The 10,695-nt window shown below is 38.6% G+C and overlaps 1 protein-coding gene across 1 annotated transcript; it reads right to left on the reverse strand.

Annotated features, from left to right (window-relative positions):
- Positions 1-200: 200 nt before the first annotated feature.
- Positions 201-9,871, reverse strand: LOC126056147 (uncharacterized). Its single transcript, XM_064042802.1, has 7 exons — positions 9,570-9,871; positions 6,818-6,928; positions 6,124-6,248; positions 5,089-5,248; positions 2,714-2,831; positions 2,016-2,183; positions 201-1,576 (listed from the first exon to the last, which is right to left on the reverse strand). Exons 1-7 carry the CDS (start codon positions 9,858-9,860, stop codon positions 318-320), a joined length of 2,232 nt encoding a protein of 743 aa, XP_063898872.1. The 5' UTR covers positions 9,861-9,871; the 3' UTR covers positions 201-317.
- Positions 9,872-10,695: the final 824 nt, after the last annotated feature.

Genomic DNA, 10,695 nt, shown 5'->3' on the forward strand with positions numbered 1-10,695 from the left:
AAAATAATAAAAAACCGTATTATGTATTTAGTTATTGAAAAAGCTTGCATATTATGCATAGTATAGTTATCGGCACGGATATTGAGCCCTGACTTTCACCTGCGCAGAAGCGATTTATTGGTTTCTTGCCTTATGTGTCCAGTGCGCAAAGCGATCCCCACTTTTCCGCCGAGAGCTCAACATCCGTGCCGGTCACTATAGTACAATCAACTTCAGGTCAGTGGTAACAGTTTTATAGGAAAATCGTACTTATTACTATCGAGTTAAGGTGCATGACAGTTACCACTAATGTGCAGTTTACTGTACATAATTTGAACCTAGGAATCAGCATAAGACCCAATAATACCAACATAAAGAGGATTAGGATTCAAAGGGTTATAATTAGCACCATATCTCCTTACCACTTCTATATTTCCCGTTTGAAATGCCAGTTCTAACCCTGCTCTCATCTGAGCCGCCTGCACTGAATCAGGATTTATATTTGTCCCAGCTTTATTCTTCACATAGTAACTTATATCCCCTTGGGGGTCTTTAGAGACCCTTGGTAAATACATTCGTTGATAATGGACAGATCTTTTGATAATTTTATGGACCTTTTCTGCTTTTTTGTGTTTCAATTCGTGTATTTTGTGAAGGTGAGAGAGCAGTTTAGATTTCTCATGATGTGGTCGGCGTGTGTTTATATAAGTACGGACGACTTGGATCGGTTTCGGTATGTGTATGTGTACAGATTTCTTGTTGAATAGGGACCGTTTTTGAACCGATTTTGGCTCGTTTATTTGGTTTTTGACGTCGAAAGCTAAAGGTTTTTTGCTAAAACTCTTTTTTATTGGATTAGAATTGTCCCAGACTTTGTATTTTATGTAGTAGTTCGCTAGTTTTGATAACGGGTCTTCCGTGTATCGTCGTTTTAAAGATCTGATTTTAGGATCCGTATTTTTTAAATCTTTAGCCATTTTCGTGAATAGACGAAGGTTTTCGAACTTTTTTCGGGTGATCGGAGATTTTTTTATTAATGATTTCGAATGTGATAGTCTGTTAATATGATTAGATGTGGTTTTGCTGTCGTCAATAGACCGTTTTTTGAAAGATTTTGTATTAATAACCGAAACATCAGAAATAGGATAATGAATTATAGTTTCACTTTCAAATGGCCGTTTTTCAACGGATTTGACAGCTGTCTTCGGATTAATTGACATTTGAATATGATTTGACAGTTGACTGTCACTGTCAGATATCGAACGTTTGTCAAAATGCTTTTCGTAATGGTGTTTTTCTTCCTTTTTTTCGGCTAAGTGTTGCAAACGTTTTTCGACAATTGTTTTTACTACCGACTTTATATTTGAAAGTCTGTGTTTTATTAGTTTTACTAGAGGTACTGGATACGTTACTTCGTGCAATGGTTTGGTGGGGAAATAGTAAGTGTAGTCTGTAGATCTTTTAGTTCTTGTAGATTTTTGTGGGGAACTTTCGCTGGGGGAAGTATTAGCTGATGTTATGAGAATTTCTGATGATTGTGCTGACACGCTGTCAGGAGTCATGGAGCCAGATGGCGATGAAGGTGAAGAAGTAGTACCTGTAATAGAAATTGTATTTAATCATCTATATCAGCTTTTTAATGTAGGACTGTGGGATCTTTTTGCTGGTTTGAGGACACGAAAAGAAAAAAAAACAACAAATACAAGTCCTGTAGGATTTCCTGTAGGACTAAGGATTTTTGGTACACATGACCCGGACCACGTACCCGGATAAAATATAGCACAAATTACTACGTAACTATTAGTTTGGATGTTACTCGGGGATAGTCTAGCTTTCCAACAGTGAAAGGCACACAAACAAGATATATACCTACTTACTTAAAATAACGAAGAGGAAACAAGTTTTTGTTTGTCAATTTTACAGAACCAATTTATAAAATTCTTGCACTGTTTGGAAGCCACACTATCCCCAAGCAACATAGGCTATATGGCTATATTTTACCCAATACGTTAATGTAATTCTCATAAAGAACTCACCACTAATATTCAACATCTGCTGCACCATCTCAGGTATTTCCAGCGGGTACCGGCAGCGCTCCGTCGCTGGTTCCGAGGAGTTCATCTGTATACAGTCTCTGAACTGCTTGTTCAGCTCCTCTGATGAAGGAACCAGGGTTTGCGGTGAGGGGATCTCGGTGGTTGGAGCTGGGGGAAAAAAATGTGTTGTATATACCTCTATGGTATTATTATAAAGCCATCTTATTGTAGAGCGTGGTGGTAAAAGTACCGGTTTTTCTAGGTTAAACCAACGTCTTGAAAAAACTGTCTAAGCCTACCATTAAGGCTGGTTTTAACCTACTTAAAAAAAAAGGATTATATTCTTAAACCTAGCTTTATAGTAGATGGATTGACTATGTTTCCTTATTTGCTTGAACGCGCTAATCTTGGACACTACGGGACCGATTTGAAAATTTTCTTCTAGTGATCAAGGAAGGCTATAAGGTACTTTTTATCCCGGTGCGCGGAGTAGCAGTAGCACCCAAGCTTTAGGCCAGTCCTACCGGACAGCTTTCAATCAAATAAACGATCTCTTCAAGCTATATATTACTGAAATACACTTCAACCGCAGTAATTAACACACATCAGGCTTCTTTGACGAGAACTATGCCACTAAGAAAAAGAAGGTTCACAAAAGAAGGTTCAGGAGTCATGTGCCAAACAAAAATAGTTCTTACATCTAGTACTATTAGGTTCAGAATGCTCGATCTCTGGCTCGAAGCCGCTGAGGTACGCCAGCCGGTCGAGGAACCACGCCAGCTTGAGGATCAGCTCATTCTCTTCCTGTTCATCTGTCTGTAGGATTGAGAGGAATATATAATAGAATAGAAAGTTTATTTATTCAAGTAACATGACTTATAATGTTAGTAAAATACTTAATATTATGTTAGTAAAAAACAAATAACAAAAAATGAAAATAGATAGGCAGTGGTGAAGCGTCAATGTCTTTTTTTTTCAATGCAAATATTTATTCAATAATAAATTAAATATATAAGTTATTTTTCCCGCAACTTACACTACTATACTTTATTTCGATCATTTTCATATTTATAATAACCCAATTGAGTCTCTGGTGATGATATCCGAACGACAATACTAGCTACCGCAGCGCCCATTGGTTCGTATCGAGTGTTCTAGAAGATACTCGCAACAAGCTAGCAGTGTTGCGTCTGGCTACCGCCAAGGACGGACGTAGTAATTCTCCCGCCGCCATTCGCATTGTGTCGAATACACACCGCTCCGCGTCATTATTTCCCTATATGTGATTTCCTGAAGATTCTCGTGTAATAATTGAACCTGCTGCTAGAAGACATTGCGGACTTAAGGCTCGTTTACACAGTGCGAGCTGCTGCCTGGCCAGTAGACAGCTACTCGGTTTGTCTACTCGTACGCCAGTAGCTCGGCTTGCCTTTGCTGTCTACACGACACCTAGTTACTCATAAAGTAAATAACCACTAGAGAGCGCACTCGCCAATTTCTTCTAAGAACACGACTCACCACTGCGGGCGGGGGGAAGCGGGATAATCCGCGGCTACTATTGGTCAGTTCAAGGTCGCTACTAAAGGATCGTACTGATCGTAGCCTTATAGTACGCGCAAAATCACTAACTTTTGGCGAGCGTCGGGGCACTGTATGCGCAGTCAAGTGGTTTTATAGTCTTTGTAGTTACTGCCCAGTACGAGTAGTGTCGCGATGTCGAGTGAACATGTTTCATAAATGAAATATTATTGTTAGAAGACCATCTATCCGCAGCTATTTCGTACTCGATTTAGTACATAGGCGCAGCACAGAAAAACACACGGGTTTCACTCACAACTGCCCTGCTGGCACTGGCGAGCTACTGCCGAACGCGTCCAAACGATGCGAGCGACGCACGAGTCGTTGTCATGTGCGAGTTGCTGCCGGGCGAGGAGGCGAGTGAAATCAAAAAATGTTGAAGTAACTCGGATGCGAGCTACTGTCCAACTCGCACTTGCGAGTTACTCGTAAGTGACGTCCAAACAGTGCGAGTTATTGCAGAGCAGCTACTCGGCAAGCTGACTCGCACGCTTACTCGTACTGTGTAAACCAGCCATTATAGTGCAGTGCTGATTTCACGAGTTTTAACCAGTCCACCGGTGGATGAACCTAGATTTAGCTCGCCGGCCGGCAGCCCTTACCGCGACCACGCGCCCTGGAACGAGGCATCTTCACATCTCGCTGGTTCTAAGTGAGGTCCCTGGATTCACAAGGTACGTGAGCTTTATTGTTGCAAATAGTTGTAGTGGGTATTGGTGTCTAAAGGAATATCATCAACAGGGATTTAATTGAATTACGATTTGAGTTTCACCGCCATATTGTTTTTCCCGCATTCGATTTTCAAGATTTGAAATCACCGCACCCGCATCCCGCACTTCTCTTTTCTTTCTTCATTCCACCTTTTAAATTTGTCCCAATTTTTTTATAATTTTTCCCCGATGAGGCTATTTACACGCCTCATCAGGCAGAATATAGTAAGTAACCTAACTGACAGACGTGTGTGACTGAGGAGTTTGTTACACCACTTCTACCTCCGAGCAATAACACATAGGATGTAGTGAAGGGAAAACACACAGTTGGTATTTTGTGTTTTTATGCGTCACAAAGGGTATTTGATTTGTCTTTTATTTTGAGTATGGAACGAGGAAATATACTTCGGCACCAGTCGACCACAGATACAATTTTGAAAATGCAGGAGTAAGGAGCTCAAAATCGTTTACTTAAATTAGGCTAATAAATCAATACTTTTCCAACGTTAAAACAAGCCGAAAAAACAGCCCCAAAAACTTTAAGAAACAAGTAGGAAGTGGCGTAAAAAACTCCCCAGCAAGACATGTATGTCCGATAACTTTAAGGATTTCGGTAACCGGATTTTGGATGGATTTTGGATTTGCATATAACCGAATTTGGATTTGAATGAAAACGGACTTTTCGATTATTATAGTAATTGAAAACCAAAATCAATATAGAGCTTATATCAATATGTTATCTGCAAACCAAGATAGATTATAGACATCCCCCAATAAAAACCTACCTTCTGATACTTCTTCGCATAAGCAAAGTCTTGCAACCGCCGTGTAGCATCCAGGGCCAAGGATGCAAACCTTCTAATATGCTCGCTGGAATCCGTAACTTCTTCGCAGGACATCTTTCTACGACTGTTCAGGATGTAGCCCCTGGACTCCGAAGGATACCTATACATGAATGAATTTAAAGCAGTGCACAAAAGTGAACTGATGGTCCAGAATCATTAACAGAACATATCTGCATCATCTGTATTTTTTTTTCTTTTTTTGAATTTCAAGTTTTTCCAAAATGTCAAAATTTGATAGGAGACGAGTTGTGATCGGCACTGCTAACTTTAAATTGGTTTTGTCGTAGCCCAAAGTACCGAGACTCCTCTAAATTGTATTTATTTATCAGGAAGTGATGTTTTAAACCACGTCGGAACCGACCATTGCCATCAACCATCATTATAGACCATTTAGAGCAGGTGAAAATTTTATCAAAGACGCATAGTTCTTAAAAAATGTTTTGATGTAAAAGAAAGGTCCATTAATCATTAATTAAAACTGCATTATCTGTTTTCTGAAAATAACGTCAAAAACTTTTCAAAACGCCGACGAACTTTCTACCAGGAATTAGTCCCAGGCAAGGTTTGACTGGTTTCTTAGCATTTCTCTAAAATTCAAATTTAGAATACACTCTCACGCATGGCTAACCCTTTTGATGCTAGTATCATACTACAGTCATTAAAACCCTTTGAAATACAAGTATAGTCCTTAAAGGTGTCTGCCCAGTATCCCGTAGCATACCATGACCGTACTAGGACCGTTTCAGACAAAAAACTATTCTTTGTATTGAGTGAGAAGTATGAGACTATGCCCACTAGACCGTTCCGTCACCGGCCGACACCGTAGCGTGCCATGCACGGGCCGTCAACTATTCGTCGGAGGGAATATTTTGCCGGTGCGGATACGCTACGTAGTGTATGATTTAATGTTATAACATTTATGTATTGTATTTTCTGTGGGCCGTAGATCCTTGATTTAAATAAATAAAAAAATACCTCGGTCGTGAAGGTACAGGAGAGTTGTCATAGTTGTTAAAGTTCAGCATTGGCATGGACCCGTTGTTTGGAGAAGATGAGCTGTTGCTTGAAGATGGTATGCTGATCGGAGGGTTGCTTGATTCCTAAGGTAATACAAATAATAATGGCCTTATAATAAACAAGGATCTAACTGAAACCAATAGCAAAATACTTGCTAAGACTAAAACTGCTAATGAGATTCAGTTGACACATTATTAAATAAACATAAATTAAAGTAACAGGATCCCGATTCTCCTAAGTTAATAATATCCAAATCGAATAGAAATTCAAGCGCAATATGATCGCAGTAGCAGTTTTAACCATATCGGGTATTCTGCTACTAATATAAAACCAATCGTATTCCAACGACATTCGATTGGTTTGCGATCGGTCTGCCGTTTGGTCTATACGGTAGTTTGCTCTACGATCATATTGTAATCGTAAATGATTTGCAAAAAATATGATTCATTATTGAATCACCGAAACTGATAAAAACGTTTACTTATGTAAAAGAAAAAATTGCGGAATGCCACATACGCTTCATCGTAATTGAGTCGTGATTGGATCTCAGTCGGATGTGAATCGTATGTCGCTTACGTAGAATTAGTAGAATCAGGCCCCAGGTTAAATCGGATATCTGGCAGGTTAGATCGACGGTTTATTTTTAGCTTACCCAATTAGTATTATTGTTTTCCTGACAGCCTTTCAGTTGCGAGCTGTAATCTTCTAAGGACTTCTGCAGCCCCTCTAGATACGAGCTGCCGTCGCGTACGATGTCATAAACCTATGAAAAAATATTAATCTATACATATAAAAATGAAACCCGCTTTCCGTTGTCACGACATAACATGAAAACGGCTTGACCGATTTGGCTGAAAATTAGAGGGGAGGGCTAAGTTCCCTCCCCTCTAATTTGGATAGAATGAGGAATATTCGGTAGGCATTTTCATTAAATACTAAAAACTAGAAAATAAAAAATCGGTAAAAAAACTTTTAAGTTAAACGGTTTTATCTTATGTGCACTGAAAACTAGAAAATAAAAAAATAGTTACTTACCTGTCAACCTACGTAGGTGGTCCCGGTCATATTGGACTAAAATAAAAACGTGGGGCCCATTAACTATTGCTGTAGTACTCTCTTCTAGAGGTGTAATAGGTGTGAATTGCATCGACTTACTATAATCGTAACTGGAGATTTTGACAATCAATAATCAGCCGTAGCTCATGATCTACCAAAGTATAAAGATATGCTTTGCCATAGGTAGGATTTCACAGGGCCCCACGTTTTATTTTAGTCTAATATGACCGGGACCACCTACGTAGGTTGACAGGTAAGTAACTATTTTTATTTTCTAGTTTTCAGTGTACATAAGATAAAACCGTTTAACTTAAAAGTTTTTACCGATTTTTATTTTCTAGTTTTAGTATTTAATGAAAATGCCTACCGAATATTCCTCATTCTATCTAATTCATTTAGTGCATCATTATTACACGGTCTCTTACCTGACAATTTATTACAATCTAATTCCTCAATACATAGCCCTTCCAGATATGTACTTTTTTTTTAACGACCCCAAAAATCATCACATGACCTCTCCTGCTGTGGGTCAGCAGCGGTGAGGGAGTGCCAGACTCTTGAATAAGAACCGTTTTGTTCCGTCGTAGGCCTTTTATGTACCAGGGCCGCGGTAACTCTTTCGAACAATCTCGCAGCCCAGGCAGGCCTTGGCCCTGTTGGGCCCCGCTGGAGTTACTGACAGTTTTCTACTTGTGAAGCCCTTTCATTTGATACCCATATTGGTGGGATTGATAAAAAATTGTTATCAGCCATTTGGTAGCGGAGGCCATCTTAGATTTCAATTTTGCATAGTAAATTGTATTCTACTTGTTGAGACCCATCAACATGGGTATCAAATGAACCTACGTTATCCGCCATTTTGTAGCGGCCGCCATCTTGGATTTCAATTTTCTATAGTACATTGTATTCTACTGGTTGAGAACTTTCATTTGATACCCATATTGATGGGATTGATAAAACCTACGTTATCCGCCATTTTGTAGCGGCCGCCATCTTGGATTTCAATTTTTTATAGTATATTGTATTCTGCTTGTTGAGCCCTTTCATTTGATACCCATATTGATGGGATTGATAAAATCTACGTTATCCGCCATTTTGTGCCGGCGGCCATATTGGATTTACAATGTTATTGATATTACTATATTGTATTGTCATCGGAATTAAAGGTGTATACAAAATTTCAGATTAATCGGTTGACAGGAAGAGGGTGAAATTTGAATTACTAAATTTGACCCAAGAATAAATAAAACAAACAGGGTGAGCTAAATAAAACCGTTTAAAAATAAGCATTACCGCTGTAAATTTTTCCTTTCCTGTCGTCTTTCGTCGGGAGGCTACTAAGTAAGCAACATTATTATTGTTAACCTATATGATTCAGCAAGGGAGATTGATAGAAGTATAAAATAAATCGCGCACCCGAGTTTTCTATTTTATTCCAGAACAAGGCTGTCCAAACCATGGCCCGAAGGTTGAATTGTTGCGGCCCGCAGAATCTTTTTTATCTTTTTTTGTTTAAATACATCACCGCATTAATGATCAAATTATTTAGCGGTTAAAAGTAGATAATAAAATTTTGATTCATTAGTAATTTTTGTTGGCCCTGGGTCCCATTTAGCTTGGACATCCCTGTTCAAGAATATCCACATATTTTCTAAGACTAAGTTTCAAACTGTCGGTAATTTGAGCGATAAAATCGGTTAATTACGAAATATTAATAGTTCTCAACAATTAATAATCGTGTTGCATCGCCGTAATAGACGGAAGGATAGGAGAGATTATGATAATTTAACTTCTAACCTTCATTTAACATACCAAATGGCTTAGCAATATCACTTTCAACACTCAAACCTAAGACCTAACGAATACCTAAAAGTTGGCTACAAAACGGCACTTTTACAGACTGTAACAGGTCTGTTCACAGAGACCGGCTCGGAGAGGAGAGCAATTTCTGAACACGCTGAGAACCGAGTTCTTAGTATTTGTAGAAAGGTTTATTTTTACATGTGCACTGCTTTTGTCATTAAGAATGCTCGAAGGCGCTCCCGAACGATTACGATCCGTTTATCATGCCGGAGCTTTACTTCATACTCCTGTTATATTTTAACAAGCAAATAATTTATGTATTTTGGGTTGGATTTTACTACAGAACCTATTTTAAGAAATTCTTTCAATGTTGAGACTATCCTCGAGTAACATAGGCTTTATTTTTCAGGGAACGGTATGAAGTTTTCTAGGGACGCGGGTGAAACAGCGGGTATTTCATAAGCAGTTGATTTAATTATAACGATAACTGATCCATTTTCATCTTCATTTGATGGTTTCCCATAAAAAAAGTATTTTGAACTTACTTTTTTCTCCATGTAGGAATGATGACCATATTCATTTTCGTAGCTATGGTCATTATGGTGATGGTGATGTTTCCGATCTTCCTCATGATGCTTACTATTTCCTTCGATATTACTATAAAACTTCCTATCTTGCGGCGAATAATCTACTTTTTCATGGCCGTGATATTTCTTAGAATGCTCGTGTTTCTCGAATAAAAACTTTCTCACTTCCGGCAAATCGATCGTCCATGACGACACTTCCGCGAAAGCGTACGTCAAAATGAAAATCGCGAACGCATTTCGAAACGTCATTTCTCCCGCGCTTTTTTGACAGATGACAGCAATGACAGGAACAAAACGAATTTTCAAAAAAAAGGTTTTAAATCATATTTTTTAATGAAAACTTTTTGTTGTTATTTAGTTCTTAATACGTGGTTTTTCACGAACACTTCGTTAAGTACTGTTTAGAAACAAACGGATGAGATTTTTTCTTGTTAATTGCAAGTTTCCCGCGGCATATATTGTCCGAGGTTGAATTGAGTAATACTTGGCATCGCATAGTATTAAAGTACATTGACCTTAGTTCTTTGTTAGATAATTAACTACGCCCTGCGGTTTTGCCCGCCCTTAAAACCCCGGGTTTACACCATTCATAATCTTTGGTCAGTTGCATAGCGGTTAGACAGGAGACCGACCCCAACATACCTAGTTTTTGGGAAACAGCGAGGCTGATGATGACTCTTAAATTTGCCCCCATTTATGTAGAAAAGCTATTATTTTTATCCGGGTGCATGAAGTAAGTATTTCCCTCTGCAACAGGGCAAAACCACGGAAAACCAATAGTTCAAATAAATAATAAGCAGCATAGCTTCTGATCGCTAACTCGATTGGTTTTCCGTTAACCAAACAGGGGCCCGATTCTCCTAAGTTAATATTGTCAAAATCGAATAGAAATTGAATCGCAATAGCAGTTTTAACCTTATCGGGCATTCTGCTACTAATACAAGACCAATCGTATTCCAACGACATTCGATTGGTTTGCGATTGGTCTGCTATTTTGGTGATTTTGTTGTAAATCATTTACAGACAAAATGATTCATTATTGAATGACAGAAAAGGATAAAAACGTTTATTTCAAAGCAAAAAA

This window comes from Helicoverpa armigera, chromosome 30 (genome assembly GCF_030705265.1).
Source record: "Helicoverpa armigera isolate CAAS_96S chromosome 30, ASM3070526v1, whole genome shotgun sequence".
Classification (NCBI taxonomy): domain Eukaryota; kingdom Metazoa; phylum Arthropoda; class Insecta; order Lepidoptera; family Noctuidae; genus Helicoverpa; species Helicoverpa armigera.